Here is a 24,779-nt window from a genome sequence, read left to right on the forward strand (position 1 = left end):
ATGCTACCAGCAATGAGAAATGCTTTCTATCATCAAGACAAGAGTAAAGCATTTTTCTTAAGCTTCCCTGTTCGGCTCCTCACAAAACGTTGTGACAAATGGATGAATGCATACCAGAGAAAGGATGACAGGTGACTGCCAAACAAGCAACTTTTGCCTCCACTGCTGGAATTCACTGACTCCCAAACTCATTGCGCTCAAAAGCAAGAACTGGTCAAGACTAACAATGTCTACAGAATAGTGTGTTTAGAAAAACAGCTCTTAGTATGCATTGGTCAGGATAGGTCAAGTCTGGTGGCTCTGCTATTTTTTTTTTCAAGGACAGAAAATACATCTGTTGATATAGAGTCCTATACTACACACTTCAGCAGAAACCTATGGTACATAATACAGCACTGGTACCCTTCCGGGGACAGAGCGGACAGAGCGGTACCCTTACTAGGACAGAGCGGGATGCAAAGAACTGAATGTGTCCATGCTGTCAGGAAAGACACTCCAGGCTGGAATTCTGCCAGCCGACTGAGGATTGTGGAAAACCATCTAAGTTCTCTGCTACTCTCCCGGAGGCCTGAAGTGCCCAGCTTTATGCTAGACTAGCGGGTTAGTTTCCGGACAGGATGTGGCATCAACCCCACAGAGGTTCCTTTATGACTCTATCCTTGGGGGGAGGATTTAACACAACCAGGCTCAGGTTCCTCATATGCAAACTAGAGATGACGATCTCTGTCTTACAGGTTTGGTATAGTCTTACAGAGTGCATGGTATACAGGCAATCCACAGAGGAAGTTTACTATAGCACTGTAGTCATTTATTTATGGAAATTTCTTATCTTTTCCATAAAAAAGTACAAACGAGTATATATGGAATACTGAAAAAATAACGAAGTATAGAATATTGAATTAATAGATAAATGAATTTTGTAGTCTGAAACAGATTTCTTATTTTTGTTCCAATTACTAGAATTACTGGCTGGTTTATAAGGTACCAAAGGCTTTTTCCTTTAATGGTAAAGCTTCTCCTCCATATGTTTGCTCTAATTCTCAAAAAACTAAAACTTCACACTTATAGTCTAATTATCAAAGGAATGATTGGCATTAGTGTGAGTTCATATTAGTCATTTTTTAAATAGAACCAAACTCATTACTAGTCCCTAAAAATAGGGACACCATGGGTATATTTATGATAAATAATATTTACATTAAGAACACTTTCTTATTATCTATTTTTTCACATTAGACTGTCCATATTTTTAGTGTTTATAATGCTACCTGAACAATTAAAGCCAAGAATATTTCTACTAAATTAGCATCTTGAATAGGAGCACACTTAATCCATGCATTAAATTAAAACTATTATCCTTATTATTTCTGTCACACTTGAAGAAACCACACAAATGGATAGGTAGTGAATAGACTCAAAATCTGTAAAGGAAGTCTCAAATTTACAAAATATCTATAAAGGGTTGAGGCACTTGAAAATACAAATTATATTTATGTCACCTAGAGTGAACAGATATAAACTTGTGACCCAAAACATGTAAGTAATGCACCATGTATTATTTAAAATAAATGAAATAATAAATGAAGGGTAATATCTACCACAGTGCAGATGTTAGCTGCCCTTCAGAATATCAATAATATTGTCTCTAACTCCCAATTACTCATTCTATAGATTGCTGTAATCCTGCCTCCAAAGATTTCTGCATGGTCCAAGCAGGGTTAAGCTCTCAAGGTCACCTCTACCAGTCTCTGGTGTCCTGGCTTGCTATGTTCTTGTTGGATCTTTTTTTTTTTTATGTTTTTTTTTAATGTTTATTTATTTATTTATTTTTTCAACGTTTATTTATTTTTTGGGACAGAGAGAGGCAGAGCATGAACGGGGGAGGGGCAGAGAGAGAGGGAGACACAGAATCGGAAACAGGCTCCAGGCTCTGAGCCATCAGCCCAGAGCCCGACGCGGGGCTCGAACTCACGGAGCGCGAGATCGTGACCTGGCTGAAGTCGGACGCTTAACCGACTGCGCCACCCAGGCGCCCCAATGTTTATTTATTTTTGAGAGACAGAGATACAGAGCGCGAGTGAGGAAGGGGGAGAGAGGGAGACAACAGAATCAGAAGCAGGCTCCAGGATCTGAGCTGTCAGCATAGAGCCCAACATGGGGATCGAACTCACAAACTATGAGATCATGACCTGAGCCAAAGCTGGACCCTCAACCAACTGAGCCACCCAGGTGTGCCTCTTGTTGGATCTTTTATCCCTGTCCTGCCATCAACCAGATTCTTCAGCCATTGCCCATTTCCATGATGTAGCTTTAACCTTCTTCTCTCCTCTTGGGAACAAAGAAAATGACATATTTCCCATATTCTTAGGTAAGTAATTCAGCTCACTCTTTATTCTACCTTTTTTTTAATGTTTATTTTTGAGAGAGAGAGAGAGAGGAGGGGCACAGAGAGAGGGGCACAGGAGAGGGGCACAGAGGATCTGAAGTGGGTTCTATGCTGAAAGCAGAGAGCCCCTATACGGGGCTCAAACCCACAAAACACGAGATCGGGACCTGAGCCGAAGTTGGACACTTAACCCATGAGAGCCACTTAGGCTCCCCTTTACGCTATCCTTTTTTAGATCCATCTAGACAGACACAAATGGATCGCCTAAACAAAGGCTGTTCTCTCCACAAGAAGGTAGACGTTATGTGGCTCAAGTCTTGTGCCCTGAGAAAAGTGGTCAATTAAACAATTAAAAATAATCAAATCATTGTTGATCTAAACAAATATCTGGGTATGATGATTTTTCAGTGTATCTTTTACTTTCAGTTGTATCATTTGGGAATTCTTTTTATAATGTAGGCATCTGTTTTTGAGATCTTTGTTGTAGTGATAAACAACTGTATTGTTTAGTTTCTTGGGAAAAGCATGGTTTTCAAAAACCAGAGACACAGAGATCAAATTCCAACTTTATCAAAGTGATCTGTGAAAATCACTTAGCATCTTTAAGCCTCATCTTCTGAGCAGCAATGTGAGGGTAAATAAAATGCTACTTCTTTAGAATAAAGGGAAGTCCATTTAGGCTAAAACCTTTGTTAATTATTCTGGAGAATGTAAGTGATCTGATTTGCTTTCTTCAAGCCATTTAGCTCTTTTATTAATTTTTTTTCCTTTTAGCTCTTTTAAAATCATTGTAGAATGGACATTTCTGTTGGCTTCATCTCAGTACAACACTGCAGTGGTTTCATTCTTATCTTTTTCAGATGGGAAATGGTAAAGGCAGGGGCAGAAGTGAAAAGAGAAGATAAAAAGTAAGTGCTAGAGACAGACGGTTTGTGAGAATCTAAAGCAACAAAGAGGATTTCATTCTTAGAGGACATTCCAGGTCACTAGGAACTTTTAAGTTGATAATGCCACATTATCAAGCTCCAAACCTATATCAGGCAGATGGCTTCCTCACATGGAAGCTGCCTGCAGGGTTAACAGACACTCTCTCATGTACTTACTTGAATAACTCACTTTGTCCTCCCTCAAGCAAACCTTACGTCCTTCACACTCACCTAACCCAACAAGCTGAACCCCTTCCGATAGGATCCTTTGGACCATTCCCAGCCTAAAAACCTTCCATCTTGAGTGAATCCAAGGATCTGCCCTCTCCAAATCTCTGCTGAATACCACCAAAAACTAGGACAGAAATTTACAAACTGGGCCACCACAATTTTGTGGTTTCCAACCTTGGTATGAGCTCTGACAATTTTTAAAACATGTCCATTCCCTCTGTTTTCTCTCAGAGGCTTTTTTCCACCCAAGGCCACCTCCCTCAGACCCTCTACACTAGTCCTGACACCACACAACCTCGACAGACAACCTTGTCTCTCACTTGACTCGATCGACAAGGAACCTCCTCAGGTTGCTGCCCCTCATCTGGGAGCTGACTTAGGTCCACATCCCGCATCATCTCCTGCCCTCCAGGCTTAGAGTCTGAGGGGTTTCCTCTTCTCCTGTCCAAGACAGAACCCCTCCCAAACCCCTCCTCCTGTGATATCCCATGGACTTACTACCATTCATCACCATTCCTGGTACCCAGGAGGTGCTCTCAGCCTTTACTAACCAAAGAATGCCCCATTCCTGTCCCCTTCTATTTCGCTCTCTCCTTTCCCTTATCTACCAATTTGCTTAATGCACTTGTGTCCTTTAAAGAGTTCCTTCCTTTGACACTGGATTTCCTCTTCTAGCTACTCTCTTTTCTCTCAGCCAAACTTTCATCCTTTTCTTCCCTTCCTATTCTCCTTTTTCTTCCTAAAGCCAAAATGCTGTGTATTAATTTATAATTAAAAAATGTAGCAGGGCAGCTGGGTAGCTCAGTCAGTTAAGTACCTGACTCTTGGTTTTGGCTCGGTCGTGATATCACGGTCATGAGTTTGAACCCCTAATAGGGTCTGTGCTGATGCTGTGGAGCCTGCTTGGGATTCTCTTTCTCTTTCTCTCTCTCTCTCTCTCTCTCTCTGCCCCTCCTCTATGTGTTTCTCTCTCTCTCTGTCAAAATAAATAAACTTAAAAAAAGAAAAAAAGAAAAACCGTGGCTGTCACATGGGCTGAAATATGTGTATACCTAGAAACAGCACATCCTCTCCCAGTAGGCAGAGGATAATAATCAGAATGTTGTCTGGCAAGCTCGGATTCAGGGAGTGAGCTCTAGGTGATATCCCGACTTCTGGCCTATACCTGCAGTTTGTACTTCCTCACTCCTCTTTCACACCCTAAACCACTGCATTCTAGCTTTCACTTTCTTCTACTCCCCTAAAGCTACTTTCATTGAAATTACCAAGTAGTTTCTGAGAGAAAATTGCAGAGAAATATTCTGGACCTTGATGTCCCAACAGTATTAGACACCTCTCGCCACGCCCTTTCTTTTTTGGTTTGATTTCGTTAACACTTGTCCTCTGACCTTGCCCATCCCACATTCTCAGGCTCCTTCCTCAGACCCCTCCTCTGCACCCTCCTCACTAGCATCTCCCAACTTTCCGCCTTGGCCCTTTTCCAGTCCAGCTCTTGCCCATCTGTCTCCTTACACTCTCCACTGCCTCATTTTATCTCATCTTGCTGTGAGACTCTCCTCTCGTACATTTGTTCTGAAAAGCAGAAGAAAAGGTTCTGTCTCTGAGTCTGAGGGGCAGAGGTTTTGGTTCTAGCCAGTGAAGGGTGGTTGAGTTAAAGCTACAGCAGAGTGAGTGGGGTCTGCGGAGGCGTGGAGGGACACTAGCGTGGGGTACAGGGAGGGCTTGGCGAGCTGAGTAGATCCCACACAAAGCTCTCCTGTCAACTGGCTTCTTCCCATAGGGTTCAGCTGCCTGGGCACAGGCACAGACAATTGGACCCCTGGGTTTGTTCAAGAGCGAGTGCTTGCCAGAGGGCAGGAGAATTATTGAAATGATTGGATCATGAAGCCCGCTCATGATGACAGGGAGGGGTTAAATGAATAAATGGGAAGCAGCCCAGTGGACCTAAGGCCAAGTTAGGAAGAAGGTGCTGTGAACCTTTGTGAAATCTGCATGAAGTACCCCCTGCTTTGCCCTACTTCTGTCCCCAGGAAAGACTTCTATCATCACATATATCACACACTATACTAGAATTATCTGTTGAGTCTGTTCCCTCTACTACACTGAGTCCCAGTGCAGGACCTGTGTCTCATTCTTTGTCACTCCACACTACCCTGGTAGAAGACTAAGGGTGGTTAGGAAACTAACTCAGGGTCTCTTGGTTGGTGAGAAGTTTCACATGCTCTGTGGCCTCAGGACACCATAAGCCAGCCTCCACTGCATCCCCTGTTAATTCCCAATGTTTTATATGTAATTTTTTGGATGAGAGTAAAATAATATTTACAAAGATAGAGAAAAGCTAAAGCTACAGCATTTAAAAAATGTTTATGAAATTTTACATTGTTCTAATTTTAATGAGTATTAGAAATCCAAAGTCCCTCTAGTAGGTCTGAATAAATTAAAGTTATTTAAAATGGGGCAATGCAAGCTTCATATAAATTTAATCAAGATGAAAATAAACATATCTTCTAGGGAGTTAAAGAAAGAAGCTTTAACAAATGTTCTTTCCTTAATGAAATATCTGAAAAGCTCTTTTGATTGTCAGCTCCTAGAGGGTAGGAAGTGTGTTTGCTGAATTAATCTTATTTATCTAGGAACCAGCACAAGACTTAATAAGGATGTAGCATTCACCAAGAGAATCAGGAAAGCACTAAATACTGCTTTTGAGTAAATACAGTAGCATTTGTCTTATTTTTACAGTTTGAAAGCACTACTTTTGTGGTTAGCTTCCCATTATCTTGGTGCCATTTGACAAAAACGAAAAGGTAAGCTGTTCTGCAAGATGAGCTCAGGATTAATTTTCACTCACAAAAAGGGATCTTTTTAATAGTTCACAAACAATACCTCACAATGGAAAACGTACCTTTTAAAGCACAACTGCAGGATATTTAATGCTCCTTTTGCTTCAGTATTGTGAATTTCAAGTAGAAATGATGTGGAGCATTTGTGAATTGGGTCACAGTGTCAAATGCTACAGGAGCCTGTAAAATTTGACTATCTCTAACATCTTAAATTAAATGCTAATGGGCATATCCATACAGCCTGCTTTTCTGAATTCATCTCTGCTTGTCTCATTTTAAAAACCATGGACAGGTTTCAAGGTGTCCTGACCCCAAAATGGACAGAGAAAAGGGAGGGAGTATGGAGAGGGAGTGAGCACACTAGAAATACTGAATCTCTAAAGAAACATTCACTTTGTGTTTTATGGAACAGAAGTAAGCCCCTAAAATCCACATTCTAAAATCTGTACTTCCTACAACTCAGGCAAAGCTTGCAAACAACCAGGAAGATGGCAATGACCTAATCCCCCATCAATTAAATTAGAAATACTTGATTATTTGGTAAAGGATAAGGAATAGAGTCAAATATTTTTATTTCCAACAATAAATCTGGGTAACACTTCTAGATCTGTGATAGGGCGACATATACCTGCCTTGTTTTTTTAAGGGGTATACCTAGTTTTTTTAATCTAGTACCCCTCCCTATCCATGGTTAGATTCACAATTGATTTATGACAAGCTGGTCCTGAGGAAAGAGGCAGACGATTGAAGGTATTAGAAGTGTCACTGGTGATTTCCTTTTCTTTCCAATTAAAGGTATTGTACTGTATACTGGGAAGTGAGTTTTTCATCTCAAGTACACAGTGGGGAGAAACAAACCTGAGAAAATTGGGATTGTTTTCATTAAGTATGGTTAACACAGGCAGCATACATTAGTGCAAAAGAAGAACAAAGAAAATGTATTTCCTTTCACAGTAGGGGCAAAACCAAGTGATAGAGCAATATAGGTAATAAGCTGATACTTTTAATAAAATGGAAAAGGAAACATACAGACCCATATTGAAAGAGAAATCAGCTTGATACCAGGATGATAGATCTAGCCAGTCTAGAATGACCTTCTGTGTTTTTCTAAGGCCTCACTAAAGAAGATATTAAGTAGTCAGACCTTTAAGAATATGTAAGGCAAACTGCAGCATTTTTTAAAAAGATAGTTTAATAGCTAAGAAAATAGGAAATATTTATTAAAATATTTGTGAGAAATTCATATAAAACTTAGAAATGCATTAACAACATATGGAAACTAAATGAGTCAATGGAAGGAAGGTAAATTGGAAGAAAATATAAATTACATTGATTTCAGCCATCCATCACTGTTTTGTTATCCTAGGCGAGTACAGATCTCTTCCTTCTGTTAGCAAAGGCTCATTTGTAGCCAAGTTTGAAATTTCTTCAGCAAAGCCAACAAGATATAGTCCTGGTGGTTATTTTCTTAACTATTGAAATATACACTTAAACAAAAGGGAGTATTTCACCAGACAAACGAAGTTCTTATCTAAATATATCTATTAGACACACTAATGTACAAATAAATATCTAAAGTTTATTTGGTATATAAGACCAGTAATTATTGGATCTATCTCATTTATCCTCTTCCTTAGTCCAATTCCTAACTTCATTCATTAATTACAGAACAGTTAAATACTGACAGGAGCTACGTTTCTTCAATGAAAATCAATAAATTGCCAATAATTGAGACATTATCCAGAGAAGCTAAGACTGTGGCTGTCTCCCTGGTTATTGAGGACAGCAGAAGGAAAAATGGGCAGAATACAAATGAATTTAATTTAAATGCAAGGGAGAATTTTGTCAGAGCAGATGTTAAACAACTAGAGAAGATTATTGAAGGAAGCTGAGAAGTCTTCAAGATTTACTTAAAGGTGATTGCTTCTCCCACTTATATCAATGGATAAATCATCCAGACAGAAAATCAATAAGGAAACAGTGTCTTTTAATGACACATTAGACCAGATGGACTCAACAGATATATACAAAACATCCCAACCAAAAGCAGAATATAAATTATTTTCAAGTATACATGGAACATTCTCCAGGAGAGATCGCATTAGGCAATAAAACAAATCTCTATAAATTTAAGAAGATTAAAATCAGATCAAGTACCTTTTCTGACCACAATGAAACTAGAAATCAATTAGAAGAAGAAAAAAAATGGAAAAAACACAAACACATGAAGGCTAAACAATATGCTACTAAACGAACAAAAAAAAGGGTCAATGAAGAAATCAAAGAGAAAATGAAATACATGGAGACAAATGAAAATGAAAACACAACAATCCAAAATCTTTGGGATGCAGCAAAAACAATTCTAACAGGGAAGTTTATAGTGATACAGGCATACCTCAAACAACAAAAAAATTTCAAATTAACAACCCAACCTTACACCTAAAAGAACTAGAAAAATAAGAACAAAGTCCAAGGTTAATAGAAGGAAGGAAACAGTAAAGATCAGAATGGAAGTAACTGAAACAGAGACTAAAAAAATAACAGACAAGATCAGTGGAACCAAGAGATGGTTCTTCAAAAAGATAAACAAAATTGATAATAAGCCTTTAGACAGACTCATCAAGAAGAGAAGAGAGAGGAACTCAAATTAATACAATCAGAAATAAAGGTGGAGAAGTAATAGCCAACATCACCAAAATACAAAGGATAGCAAGAAACAACTATGAAAAATTGTATGTCCACAAATTGAACAACCTAGAAAAAAACAGATAAATTCCTAGAAACATATAATCCTCCAAAACTGAATTCAGGAAGAACAGAAAATCCAAACAGACAAATTACTAGTAATGAAACTGAATTATCAAAAAATTCCCAACAAACAAAAGTCCAGGACCAGATAGCTTCACAGATGAATTCTACCAAGCATTTAAAGAAGAGTTAATATATATTCTTTTCAATCTATTCCAAAAATAGAAGAGGAAAGGGAGCTTTCAAATTCTTTCTGTGAAGCCAGCATTACCCTGATACCAATACCAGATGAAAACACTACAAAAAAAGAAAACTATATCCAATATCCCAGATGAAGGTAGATGCGAAATTCCTCAACAAAAGATTAGCAAACCAAATCCAACAATACATTAAAAGGATCACTCACCATAATCAAGTGGGATTTATTCTTGGGACCCAAGGACAGTTCAATATCCACAAATCAATCCACATGCTACATCACATTAAGAAAATAAAAATAATAACCGTATGATCAGGACTTCTGAAGAAGATGGTCTGTCATCTCAGGAGGAACCTCAACTCACCTCGTCCTGCAGTACAACTAGATAAAACCCTCTCAAGTGTAAATAATTCCCCAAATGACCCAAAGATGGCAGTACATACTCTCTGCAGCTAAATGTAAAGAAGAGGCCACTTCAAAGATGGTAGGAAGGGCAGAGATGCAATTGAGAGCTAAATAGGCCTACAGAACTGTCTGCAGAAGAGAGGAACTCCACAGCCCAGAGAGGGGAAAGAAAAGACTCTCATAAGGAAGCCTGCATAGGGAAGATGAATCTCCATAGTGTCTGGCTTTGAAAAGCAGAGGGGATGAAATGCACACAATCTTACAATCAGAGGAGTTTAAAACTCAGAATTAAAAAAAAAAAACCAGCAGTCTTGTGGGCTGGGAAGGTGAGAGGAAACTGAGTCCCCACATTAGGGAGACAACACAACAAAGAGTTCCATGTAGATATAGCATAGAAGCAGCAGTTTGAAAAATACCTGGGGTATACAGGAGAGAGATTTCTTATTAATCTCAGAGTGCAGCTAGAGGGATAGGGATCATTGGGAGACTTCTCCAGGAAAAAAAAAGAGCTGGCAGGCACCACCATTTCTCTCCCCATCCCACATGGACACCTCCTAGAACCAGTGCAGTACCAAAATTCTACACCTAACTTGCTAAAAGCACACCCTACCCCTGTGTTGTCATGCAGACACACCCCCCACTCATGCCTCAGTTCCAGGTCCCCTCCCACAGGAGAACAACACAAACCTTGCTAACATGATCTGGCCTACCCTTGAATGCTTCTCTGGGTCCACCCACTCACCCCAGCCTGCCTTGTGGAGGAAGCTGCAGGTTCCCTCCCACCAGCACAAACCTTGGTGGCACCATGCACTCCACTCCCACGTTCCCCTGCAGTTTGGTAATACTGCATCTCTGGCCAATGCCTGGTCTGACTCAAGTTAATCCAACAACAGCCCCACACTGGTTCACTAAAAACACAAGGACCAAACCTTGCCCACAATAGGCAAAGAGAGTCATTGCAGATGATTGGATGGAAGGAAAATGCAACAGAGCCACAAGAGCAGGGCACATACATCAATGCTTTCAAGACACTACTAAGGTGCCAGGTTCTGGTAAACAGGGGATACTGCACTGCAGGGCACTACAGGACCTCTTCTTCGTTAGGTCACTACTTTCAAAAACAAGAGATGTAGCTGACTATCCTAACACATAGAAATAGACACAGAGAATTACACAAAATGAGGAGACAGAGTAATATGTCCAAAATGTAATATGTCCTGTTCTTTTGAACAGGAGAAAAATCACAACAAGAGACATAAACAGAACAGAGATAAGTAATATGCCTGACAGAGAATTTAAAGTAATGGTCATAAAGATACTCACTCAACTAGAGAAGAGTAGAGGACCTCAGTGAAACCCTTAACAAAGAGGAAACATTAAAAAGAGCCAATCAGAGATAACTCAATAATTGAAATCAAGTTTACACTAGATGGAATAAATAGTAAACTAGAGGAAGCAGAAGAACAGATCAGTGAGTAATGAACAACTGAGTAATGGAAATCAACGAGAGGAACAAGAGAGAAAAAAAATGAAAACAGACTGGAATTGATATCATCAAGTATAATAACATTCACATTATAGGGATCCTAGAAGGAGAAGAGAGAGAAAAGGGGGCAGGAAATTTATTTGAAGAAATAATAGCTAAAAGTTTCCCAAATCTTAGGAAGGAAACAGAAATCCAGATCCAGGAGCCACAGAAGGCCCCCAACAAATTCAACCCAAAGAGGTCCACACCAAGGCACATAGTAATTAAAATGGCAAAAACTAGTGATAAAGAGAGAATTTTAAAAGCAGCAAGAGAGGGGTGCCTGGATGGTTCAGTTAGTTAAGCATCCAACTCTTAATTTCAGCTCAGGTCATGATCTCACAATTTGTGAGTTTGAGCCCCATGTTAGACTCCATGCTGACACTGTGGAGCCTACTTGGGATTCTCTCTCTCTCCCTCTCTCTCTGTCCCTCCCCTGCTAAAGCACATACTCTCTCTCTCTCTCTTTTCTCTCCCTCCCTCTCTCAAAATAAATACATTTTTAAAAAGCAGCAAGAGAAAAGAAAACAGTTATAGACAAGGGAAACCTAAGGCTGTCAAGTGATTTTTCAGCAGAAATTTTGCAGGCCAGAAGGGAGTAGCATGAAATATTCAGAGTGCTGAAGGGAAAAAAACCCTGCAGCCAAGGATATTCTACCAGCAAGGCTATCATTCAGAATAGAAGGAGAGATAAAGAGTCTCCCAAACAAAAGTTAAAGGCATTCATGACTAAACCAGCCCTACATGAAATGTTAAAGAGGACTTTTTGAATGGAAAGGAAAGCACATAAGTAGGAGTAAGAAGAGTAGGAAACACAAAAGGAGTAAAATTATGTGTATCTATAAAAATCTAGTCAAGGGATTCACAAAATAAAAATATATAAAGTATGACACCATATACATACCTAAACCATGAAGAGGGGAGAGTCAAAAATACATTCAAACTTAAGCAACCATCAACTTAATATAGACTGCTGTATGCATAAAATGTTATATACAAACCTAATGGTAACCACAAATCAAAAACCAGTAAGAGTTATGCAAAAAACAAACAGAAAGAAATCCAAGTGTATCACTAAAGAAACTCAACAGGAGAAAAAAGAGCATGAGAAGAGAGGAATAGAGAACTATAAGCACAACCATAAAAAAGTAACACAATGGCAATAAGAACATATCTATCAGTAATTACTTTGAATGTAAATGTACTCAACACTAATAAGACATAAGGTGACAGAATGGATAAAAAAGCAAGACCTACCTATATGCAGCCTATAAGAGACTCATTTCAGACTTAAAAACACATGCAGACTGAAAATGAAGGCATGGAAAAGCATTTATCATGCAAATGGAAGTGAAAAGAAAGCTGCGGAGGCAATAGTTATATCAAACAAAATAGACTTTTTAAAAATAGTGTAATGAGAGATAAAGAAGGACACTATATAATTATAAAGGGAACAATGCAACAAGAAGATATAACAATTGTAAATATTTATGCACCCAATAGGAGAGCACCTAAACACATAAGGCAAGTAATAACAAACATAAAGAAAGTAATCAATAGTATTACAAAATATTAGAGGACTTTGTAGCAGTGCAACATAGTAAGTAAGTCCCACACTTACATCAATGGATAGATCATCCAAACAGAAAATCAACATGGAAACAGTGGCTTTGAATGACACATTGGACCAGATGGATCTAATGGATACATTCAGAACAATTCATCATAACAGCAGAATTCATGTTCTTTTCAAGTGCACATGGAACATTATCTAGAATAGATCACATGTTAGGCCACAAACCAAGTCTCAACAAATTCAAAAAGATCAACATCATACCATGCATCTTTTCCAATCCCAATACTATGAAACTGGAAATCAATCACAAGAAAAGAATATGGAAAAAGATGATATTAAACAATGAATGGGTAAACTAAGACATCAAAGATGAAATCAAGTAATATTTAGAGACAAATGAAAAAGATAACCCAATGGTCCAAAATCTTTGGGATACAGCAAAAGCTGTTCTTTTTTTTAATTTTTTTTTTAACCTTTATTTGCTTTTGAGACAGAGAGACAGAGCATGAACGGGGGAGGGTCAGAGAGAGGGAGACACAGAATCTGAAACAGGCTCCAGGCTCTGAGCTGTCAGCACAGAGCCCGACACGGGTCTCGAACTCACGGAGTGCGAAATCATGACCTGAGCCAAAGTTGGCCGCTTAACCAACTGAGCCACCCAGGCACCCCTAGCAAAAGCTGTTCTAAGAAAGATGTTTATAGTACTACAGGCCTACCTCAAGAAGCAAGGAAAATCTCAAATAAACAACCTAACCTTATACCTAAAGAAGCTATAAAAAGTTGAACAAACAAAACTCAAAAACAGTAAAGGAAGGAAATAACAAGAGATTAGAGCAGACATAAATGAAATAGAAACTAAAAAGAAAAAAAAATAGGACAGATCAACAAAACTAGGAGCTGGTTCTTTGTAATGATCAAACCTTTAGGCAGACTCATAAACAACAACAACAACAACAACAACAACAACAAAAAGAGAGAGAGAGAAAGGACTCAAATAAACAAATCCAGAAATGAAAGAGGAGAAATAACAACCAACACCACAGAAATATGAAAGATTATAAGAGAATATGGTGAAAAATTATGTACCAGCAAATTGGACAACCTAATAGAACTGGATAAATTCCTACAATCATATAACTTCCCAAAACTGAATCAGTAAGAAATAGAACATTTGAACGGATGCATTACCAGTAATGAAACTGTATCAGTAAAAAAAAAAAAACTCCCAAAAAACAAAAAATTCCAGGACCAGACAGCTTCACAGATGAATTCTACCAAACATTGAAAGAAGAGTTGATTTCTATTCTTTTCAAACTATTCCAAAAAATAGAAGAGGAAGGAAGCTTCAAATTCATTCTATGAGGCCACCATTACCCTGATACCAAAACCAAATAAAAACACCACACAAAAAAAGAGAAGTACAAGCCAAAATCTCGAGGAAACATAAATGAAAAAAATCCTCAACAAAATTAGCAAACCAAATTCAACAATACACTAATAAAACAATCATTCATCACAATCAAGTGCGATTTATTCCTGGGATGCAAGAATGGTTCAACATTTGCAAATCAATCAATGTGATACATCACAGCAATAAAAGAATAAAAACCATATGATCATTTAAATAGATGCAGAAAAACCATTTAACAAAGTACAACACATTCATGATAAAAAAAAAAAGTCTCAACAAAGTAGGATTAGGTCGAACATACCTTAACATAATAAAGGCCATATATGACAAACCCACAGCTAATATCATACTTAAAGGGAAAATACTGAGAGCTTTTCCTCTAAGATTAGGAAAAAGACAAGGATTTCCACTCTCACTAATTTTATTCACCATAGTACTGGAAGTTCTAGCTGCAGCAACCAGACCAGAATAAAAATGAAAGGCATCCAAATTTGTAAGGAAGAAGTAAAATTTTCACTGTTTGCAGATGACATCATACTATTTGTAGAAAACCCTGAAGGCTCCACTACAAAAACTGCTAGAACTGATAAATGAATTCAGTAAAATTGCAGAATTCAGAATCAATATATGGAAATCTGGTGAATTTCTATACACTAATAAATAGCAAAAAGAGAAATTAAGAGAACAATCCCATTTACAATTGTGCCAAAAATAAGAAAATCCCTAGGAACAAATTTAACCAAGGAGGTAAAAGACCTGTACTCTGAAAACTATAAAACACTGATGCAGGAAACTGAAGATGACACAAACAAATGGAAAGATACTCCATGCTCATAGATTGGAAAAGCAAATATTGTGAAAATATCCATACTACCCAAAGCACTCTACAGATTTAATGCAACCTCTATCAAAATACCAACAGCATATTTTTGCAGAATTAGGACAAATAATCCTAACATTTGTATGGAACTACAAAATGCCCTGGGTAGCAAAAGCAATCCTAACAATGAAGAACAAGATTGGGGGAGGGAGGGCGGTTATCACAATCTCAGATTTCAAACCATACTACAAAACTAGAGTAATCAAAATAGTCCAGTACTGGCACAAAAGTATACATATAGATCATTGGAGCAGAATAGAGAGCCCAGAAATAAACCCATACTCACAAGGTCAATTAATCTGTGACAAAGGAGGCAAGAACATACAATGGGGGAAAAGACAGTCTCTTCAATAAACAATGTTGGGAAAACTGGACAGCTACATGTGAAAGAATGAAACTGGACCACTTTCTTACACCACACACAAAAACTCAAAATGCATTAAAGACCTAAATGTCAGACCTGAAACCATAAAACTCATAAAAGAAAACAGACAGTAATGTCTTGGACATCAGTCTTAGCAGTATTTTTCTAGATATGACTCCTCAGGCAAGAGAAACAAAAGTAAACTATTGGGACTATATCAAAATAAAAAGCTTTTGCACATTTAATGAAACCATCAAAAAAACAAAAAACCTACTGAATCAAAGAAGATACCTGCAAAACATATATCTTATAAGGGGTTAATATCTGAAATATATAAAGAACTTACACAACTCAACCCCAAGAAAATAAATAATCCAATTAAAAAAGGGTAGAGAACCTGAAAAGACATTTTTCCAAGGAAGACACATACATGGCCAACAGACACATGAAAAGATGCTCAACATTACTAATAATCAAGGAAATGGAAATCAAAACCACATTAAGATATCAACTCACACCAGCCAGAATGGCTAGTATCAAAAAGACAAGAAATAACAAGTGTTGTCAAAGAGGTGGAGAAAAGGGAACCTTCATGCATTGTTGGTGAGAATGTAAACTGGTGAAAACACTATGGAACACAGTATGGAGGTTCTTCAAAAAAATCTGAAATAGAACTACAACATGATCCAGTAATTCCACTACTGGGTATTTACCCCCCACCCCCCCCAAAATGAAAACACTATGGAAAAGATATATGCATCCCTATGTTTACTGCAGCATTATTTTCAATAGCCAAATTATGGAAGCGGCCCAAGTGTCCAATGATATATGAATGGATAAAGATGTGATATAATATATATGTGTGTATATATATAGATATAATTATTATAATAATCTAAAGGGAATATTACTCAGCCATAAAAAAGAATCAGCTCATGCCATTTGTGACAACATAGATGGACCTAAAGTGTATTACGCTGAGTAAAGTAGGTCTGAAAAAGACAAATACCACACAATTTCATTTATGTGTGAGCCCTATAAAACAAAACAAATGAACAAACAAAAACACCAGAAACAGAATCATAAATACAGAGAACAAACTGGTGGCTGCCAGTGGGGAGGGGGGTAAAATACATGAAAAAGATTAAGACATACAGACTTAAAAAAAAGTGATTGTGTCTTCTAAATACAAACATCTCAAAGTTACTCTTAGTATTTAAGTTATCTTATATTCCTATTCCTCTTTGTCCTGGACATGGGAATTCAACAAGTTCCATCTGCGTTACAAAATGAGTGTCCTCTGAGAGGTGATGGGACTTTCCTCCCCAGTGGGCAACGCTTTCAAAGGAGAAGAGTTTAGATCTTTTCAAGAACTGGATTGGAAACACAGGTTGATAATGTGATGTTAATAACTTACGCCTCATAGACTCCCTCTGTACCAGTGAAAAGGTAGCCAGTAGGGGTTTGCAGGAATATATGCTGTGGATGAAACAAGACTGGCAGTGAGTGGACTACTACTGAAATTGGGCCATGGGTACATGGGATTCACTATACTAGTCTCCTTTTTTCATAATCAAAAGGCTTAAAAAAAGTGTAGACAATGTAAATTAAAATAATAAGTACACCCAAATAATCAGTAAGAATGGAAGATTAAACAAGAATGAAGAATTTAGGATGGTATGCACAACTATAATCCACAGATAATACAAAAACATATCTTAGCCAATAACTTAAATCTCTTCCCTCCATGTACATGGCTCCTACCTGGATATATACCTATTGCTATACCCATCAAAATGGATTCACTGGACTTTTACTTTGCCTGCCCTGTCTTTGATGGAACATCTCGTAGTCAAGCAGCCCAGAGTGATTAAAAAAAAAATGGCAAAGAATCTAGACAAGCCACAAGGTGTGTAAAGCAATCCATGAGTATCAAAAACTGACAATCTAAACAATAGAAGGTTTGGTAAAAAAAGGATGTGATGGGCCATTAATTTCCACCTTGAATTTTTACTCATTGAGAAAGTCACAGAAAGCTCAATTATTTCCAATTACATTGCTCTCTAAAGAGTAGGTTTCCAGTAATAAATGTTAATTAGGTAAAATGGCATCCTTGGTTCAGTGGTTCAATTAAACATGGCCACAACTACCAACACTCAACTTTTAAATTTATGCCACAATGAAAAAGTGTTTTTTGATAAATCCAACATATGAGGCACATTCTACCTGATATCCAAAGAAGACCATCAGCCACATATCCAGCATGACATGAAAGGGATCGGTCAAAGGACTGCACAAAAGTCCATTTGTTCTTCTTGGGGCAATATCGCTCAACTGTAGGCAGAACCTGGCGCAGTTCATTTCTACCCCCAACTGCATAGAGGTATTCATCCATGGCACCCAGCACAAAATGCTCCCGGCAGTTTTTCATGGGTGCTATCTCCGCCCAGGAATTACTGCGGGGGTCATAGCGACAGGCAGTCCTCACAGCACATGTCCGGCCACTAGCATGCTCAACTTCTCCTCCTGCCACAAACAGAAAGTCCCCCATGACTGCTACACAGTGGTGGCTCCTTCCCACGGGCATGGGAGCCAGCTCACTCCAGTTGGCAATGGCAGCTATGAGAGCATTCTCCTGGTCAACAGGATTGAAGTACCGAAGTTCCTTGACTTTACAGACCTCACGCTTTTTCCCACCAATGATATATAGAGTGTCTGACTGGAATCGCGGTTTGGTCCTGCGAGTTTGCCAAACGGGCTGTGCATAGATGCTCTGGTGGTACTCCAGGGCCTCATTGACAAGAGCTGTTGCAGTTTCACTTGCCTGGACGAGGGGGTGGGACAGGGCAACTGTATGGAGAGTATCCACATCCATCAGGCCAAAGCGTATATACTGCAGGAGCTCATCCATGTACTGGTAATGGCAGTTGTGTTCCAACCACCTCACAGCTAGCTGAAACAGAGGGAGGGGGGATAAGAGAATACAAAGGTAAGAAAGAGAACCAAAGCAATGGTGTGCAGGCAGGTCACCTTGTATTCTTTCAGACACTTCATAAATGTATCATAAGATACATTTTTTTTCTTACAAATAGTGTAACAGTAGAATATTTTGATACTCAGCTGAGGAGTATTTTTTCTGCATCAGCAGAGACACAAAAGAGCTCAAGCATTCTTGTAGAGGTCAAGAGCAATGTTTAGCAACACTAGAGGAGACTTAAGGTGGCAATTGGGAGGAACAATAATCACTTTTCAAAGAATGAGAACACTGTTGTGAAACAGCCTGTTCTCATTTCATGCAGAAGAGTCATGGTATACCCCACCCCAGGAATGTCTATGGTGAGCAGTGTCACCACAATACAAGCAGTGTATGTCAACCCATGAGTCAAGGTGCTGTATCAATTTGAGTACAAATGAAAATATGTGATCATCTGAGACCACAAGGTATACTTGGGAGAGAATCAATATGACACTAGTAAAAGGATTTAGAAACAAAGAGCACTTTCCCCCCTGTCCCCTTTGGTAGGTCTAATCAGTCAGGAAACAAGAGAAGAAAAAGGAAGACTGTAACCCATCAATTTTATTTTTATTTCCCAATTAGTTTTCATCTTGGAAATATTTGTTGTTTGCACATACAAGATACTGGCAATTTGTTAGAGCCGTTTTCACAAAACAGGATATGGAGAATGTTATCTTTGTATTATGGACACAACAGTGAAATGTAATCTTAACCTTTTTGTTTAGGTCTAGATCTCTTTCAAGAAGGAAAAGAGTAAGAATTCTGGGCTACAGGTATATAGAATTTCTTCAAACTAAAGAAGGTGTACAAAGTAATAAACAATAAAATTATACAATAATTTAGAAAATACCATCAACAAAAAAACCAATTCATGTTACAGAACACGTTATGTAGTTTAATTAATGTGACTTAATATTTAAGTTTGGCAAATTTTCCTACATACCAACATGAAATATATCTAATATCTCCAGGCAACACATTTGATATAAATTATCCTTAGCAGCACCTATATTAAGCTAGATCTCCTAGATAATATAAATGTGGATGTGAAGGAATTAGCATGAAAAAGTAAAGTAATAAATTAGAATATTAAGTAATTGTGACCAGTGAAACTGGGGTTCTGGCTCTGCTTTTCAGCTGATATGTATCACTGGGAAAAAAAATCTACAGAGGGAGGTGAAGGAAATGTAGTGCTCTTGGACCATTACTCCTAGGCAAACATGAGCTGGATTTTCACCCGGTGAAAAGGATTATGAAACTCTCTGAAGAACTACATGATTTCATTTGAGAGTTTCATACATAGTTTCTGTATTCATTTTGACAAATGGCTCCAAAAGGCAAGGCATATTTGGGGCTTTTCTTTTTAGCTTTCTGAATGAAGAGAATATAGGAAATGAATTCACATCTAATATATACTAAATTGCATCTCTTGATGAACTATGTAGTAAAGAGAAATGAAAAAAGAATGCTAGGTAGCCTATCTCTGCCAAGAAGGCAGATAGCAAGGAGGGCAGATGACTGACATTCCCTAGCTGTTTTTCTAGAAGCTGGCTTTTTTTTTTTTTAACTTAAATAAGATACCAACTTGAAGAAAAAAAAATGTATCTGTGTATGGTAATCATGAACAATAATCAAAGATACTGTAGAAGAAAAACATCACTCAGCAATCACCAGGTCTGCGCCAGAAGTAGAGAAGAGTTCCCATAGGCAACATCCTGATTTTTTTCCACCCTACATTTAGAAATTTCAAGGAATGGCATTCTGCCATTTCCCTGGGAAGATAATTCAACAACTTAATAAATGATCTTCCATTCTTTGGCCACAGAGCTTTCAAAAGTTCTCAGGGATAAAGTCATCCATTCAAGGTCATTTGTCATGAACCAGGAAAAATTTTCTGAGATGTAATCTTTGATATTGCTCCTAATTTAATTGAGTAGTTCCAGCTGATACTGCTTTGCTCTGTAACATATTTCTCAGCATCCTTACAGTCCTAATATTTCTGCAAATTTCATATGGATACTATAGGAAACAGCATGAGTGAAACATTAGATAAATATCCATCTCTCCATAGCCTCTTTTTAGAGCACAGTGCTGCCCATTTAATTATTTTTCTCTTTCCTCATAAATCTCTTCTTCCTATGTCATAATCAATCTTCTAATCCACCTCTTAACACTCTCGAGTTTATTTTTATTTTTCCAGCACTCGGTGTCACTGCATGAAAAGTACACAAGCCACAGCTAGGTTCTGCGTTTAAGAAAATCTCTAACAAATCAAACTGGCAGTGGAACAGTGACCACTGTGATCTATCACTGATTAATTTCTGGTTTTCTGTCTATTAGGCCTATATCACATGTATCACGAGGTTTTTCATGTTCAATTTCTCAATACTATGCATTATAGAATGCCTTGTGCACAAACATTTGGTTCGTATTTTCTGGCATAATTTTTATCTTATTTCTTGCCAATATTTCTAATTTCTCACAGACTTCATATAATTGTGCAATTTTATCATTCTAAATATTTTCAGATTACGCAAATCATTCACAGTTATTGGGTTTATCTTTTCTCCAAATCGAAGGTAGATGAGTTTACAATTAACTGTTCTGACACCAACCTGAAAGCAATCTCAGCTAGAATTAGTGTGGTTTATAGATTTAAATCCAGTGATTTCCAAACCTAGCATGCACACAAATTAACTGGGGTTTCTGGTCAAGATGCAGCTTCTGATTCAGTAACTGGAGAGAGGAGAATAGGGAGTTTGCATATTCTAACCATCTAAAGGTGATGCATATGCTGCTGGTCCATAGACCACAATGAGTCAGAAGATTCCAGACAGATTCCCATTCATGAAAGAGTAAATCAGTGCCTTTTCAGAGTAAATTGAGTCTTTTGTTTCAAAATTGAAAAGGCTTAAATCAAATGAAGTCTAAGTTGGATGTTTTAGTAAAAATATAGGACACTTATAGTTTAGTATTAAAGGTAAAACAATATATTTCCTATAAGGTAAGATATGGCTAAGATCTTACTATGGGTAAGACAGCATATTTTGAGACCTCGGTTCTAGAAGGTCTATAAATCAAAGGCTGATTCTGACAGTATATAGTGAGTCACATAAACACTCTGCAGTTCTGCTTTCACAGTAACAAATAAATGTTAAAGGGTGCAACAAGGATGGAGCTAGAGTATATTGTACTAAGCAAAATAAAACAGAGACAAATACCATATGATTTCACTCATATGTGGAATTTCAGAAACAAAAGAGCATAGGGAAAAGCAAAGAGGGAGAGAGGCAAACCAAGAAACAGACTCTTAACTATCAGAACAAACTGATGGTTACCAGAGGGGAGGTGAGGAGGGGGACTAGAGGATGGGGACTGAGGAGCGCCACTTGTCGTGATGGGTTCTAGATGCATGGAAGTGGTGAATCACTACATTCTACGCCTGAAACTAACATTACCCTGTATGTTAACTAACTGGAATTTAAATGAACACTTTAAAAAAAAGAGTAATTGTATTCTGTTTTTACTTTCGTAAAAATGTAAAAGAGAAAAACCACGGAAAGCATAGATAACTCTTATTTATCCAAATAATGAAAAAAATGGCAAAGAAATTTCAGAACAATGAACTACCTCAAAATCACTTCTACACCATGACTTCTTCACAGAGTCAAGCTGAATTAAAGGTAAGGTGGTTGAGGAAATCCTGGGGCCCATTTAAGGGGCCTCCATTACCCATTTGAAGGCTGATTCATCACCAGAGCATCACAGAACCTAAAGACCACAGTTAGCTTTGTAGTATATTCTGGTGCTTATGCTTGAAAACATAAGGGAACTGGTGGTTTTTAATCACCCTACACTGAGAAAGCATAAATCAGGGCAGGCTGAAATCCTATTCTATTTTACTTACTCTAGCATACTGATATCCCCATCACTCTAAACTGTAGCATATTTTAATTAGGAGAAAAATGGAGCAATTAGTGAAAGTCTTTATCTCCCACTTTTTTTGGAGACAAAGCCAGCAAGAGTGGAAAAAAAATTAAAGATTCTGTCTGGGAAGGCACACAAAGAGTACCATTATGCAAGATGTTTCCTAAACCATGTGAAACACAAGACAGTATCATCTCTAAAGACTACAGGAGGGGCACCTGGGTGGCTCAGTCTGTTAGGTGTCCGACTTTGGCTCAGGTCATGATCTCACCGTTTGTGAGTTCGAGCCCCACGTCAGGCTCTGAGCCTGGAGACTGCTTCAGATTCTGTTTCCCTCTCTCTTTGCCCCTCCCCCACTGTTACTCTTTCTCTCAAAAATAAGCAAACATTTAAAAAAATTAAAAAAAAAAAAAAAGACTACGGGAGATCTCCCAAGCATTTTGCCTGACCCAGTCTAGCTCATCTTACCCTGATGGAGAATTGTTTCTTCCTACAAGGGGCATTTGCTACAGCTTATTCCAGCTTCAACACATCTCATCCTCAGATCCTTGATAAGAACAATGCCTGCACACAGTAGGCTATACATATTTGTTAAAGGGAAAATTATTTACAGGGCGCCTGAGAGGCTCAGTCAGTTGAGCATCCAACTTCGGCTCAGGTCAGGCATGGTTCATGGGGTTCGAGCCCCACATCAGGCTCTGCACTGACAGCTCAGAGCCTGGAGCCTGCTTCGGATTCTGTGTCTCCCTCTCTCTGCTCCTCGCCTGCTCACACTCTGTCTCTTTCTCTTTCTCTAAAGTAAATAAACATTAAAAAGTATTTTTTAAGAAGGGAAAATTATTTACAACTGTTCTTCTGCTATTTCTCATATTCTTCTTGAACAAATAATATCAATTCCTCTATATAATTATCTACCTATCACAGGTTTTGGTTTCCTATTATCTCATCTTCATGGCTTTCCTCTAAAGTCCTTATAAACTCTAAAAATGTCACACAACAGCATGCAGTGTACTAAACCTACATATATAAGACCCTTGTTTTACTCCTTCACATGATTGGTGCCAACCACCTCTATTTGAGGTTCTTGGCAATGCAATGAACATCATAGTCTTTTAAGCCCTCAAATAAATAAAATATTAGGGTAAGAAAACACTTTAGAATCCATTTGGTATTTGGTTCAAGCTTCTCAATTTTACAAACAGAAATCAAATCTAGACAAGTTATCTCTCTTACCTCAAGTCGTGCAACTAATTAGAAAAGCTGGAACTGAAACCCCAGTTTTTTAGACTCTTAACTATAGAGAACAAACTGAGGGTTGCTGGAGGGGAGGTGGGTTGGGGAGATGGGTGAATTGGGTGATGGGCATTAAGGAGGGCACTTGTTGCGATGAGCACTGGGTGTTGTAAGTCAGTGATGAATCATTAAATTCTACACCTGAAATTAATATTACACTGTATGTTAACTAACTGGAATTTACATAAAAATTTTAAACTACAAAAATAAATTAATAAAGCTGAAAAAAACTAAAAGAAAAACAAACCCAGTTTTTAAATTATACAACTATTTTTCTATTGTATCATATCATCATTCTTTTTCTCTTTTTTTTTTTAGTGTTTTTATTTATTTTTGAGAGAGCACAAGCAGGTGAGGGGCAGAGAGATGGGGGCAGAGGATCTGAAGCAGGCCCTGCACTGACAGCAGCGAGCCCAATGTGGGACTTGAACTCATGAACCATGAGATCATAACCTGAGCTGAAGTCAGATGCTCAACTGACTGAGCCACCCAGGTGCCCCGATTATTATTTTTCCATCAGTAATCATTTTTTTGATAAATTTTTTAAAAGTTTTATTTTATTTATTTATTTTGAGACAGTGACAGTGTGAGCGGAAGAGGGGTAGAGAGAGAGGGAGAGAGACTATCAAGCAGGCTCTGCACTGTCAGCACAGAGCCCAATGCAGGGCTCGAACCCACGAAATGATGAGATCACGACCTGAGCCGACACTGAGAGTCAGACACTTAACTGACTGAGCCACCTAAGCATACCAACCATCAGGAATTATTTTAAGATAGAATGTAATTAAGACCAAAGATAACTTCCATATTTAGAGTTAAATTAAAAAAATAAAGTATTTTTTAAGAATGTTTTGCTTGAAGATAGGTGGACAGTATTTTTCAATAAGTCTCATTTATGGATTACTTCAACATAAAAAGCATATATTTAATGCTTTTAAAAATTCTTTTAATGCTTTAAAGAGTGTGTAATTAAAGAACAAATATTTAAGGTAAAAGGCCTTAATATCCTTTGAGTCTTGAATTATTGTTTTACTTTTACGGAATATGTATTT

At 38.0% G+C, this 24,779-nt stretch overlaps 1 protein-coding gene across 8 annotated transcripts in view; it reads right to left on the reverse strand.

Moving 5' to 3' along the window:
• Positions 1 to 24,779, reverse strand: part of KLHL32 (kelch like family member 32) — a 192,880-nt gene that overhangs the window by 41,172 nt on the left and 126,929 nt on the right. For 7 of the 8 annotated variants that reach the window (XM_047102442.1, XM_047102441.1, XM_047102440.1 and 4 more), the window contains one exon: positions 17,718 to 18,444. In XM_047102442.1, coding sequence (XP_046958398.1) covers positions 17,718 to 18,444 — 727 coding nt within the window. Of the gene's footprint in view, positions 1 to 17,717; positions 18,445 to 24,779 lie in introns of those variants that run through there. The other variant, XM_047102446.1, reaches the window with a different exon arrangement.

Source organism: Lynx rufus, unplaced genomic scaffold (assembly GCF_022079265.1).
Source record: "Lynx rufus isolate CCGP_SWC_20201006 ecotype Redwood Valley unplaced genomic scaffold, mLynRuf1.p SCAF_6, whole genome shotgun sequence".
Classification (NCBI taxonomy): domain Eukaryota; kingdom Metazoa; phylum Chordata; class Mammalia; order Carnivora; family Felidae; genus Lynx; species Lynx rufus.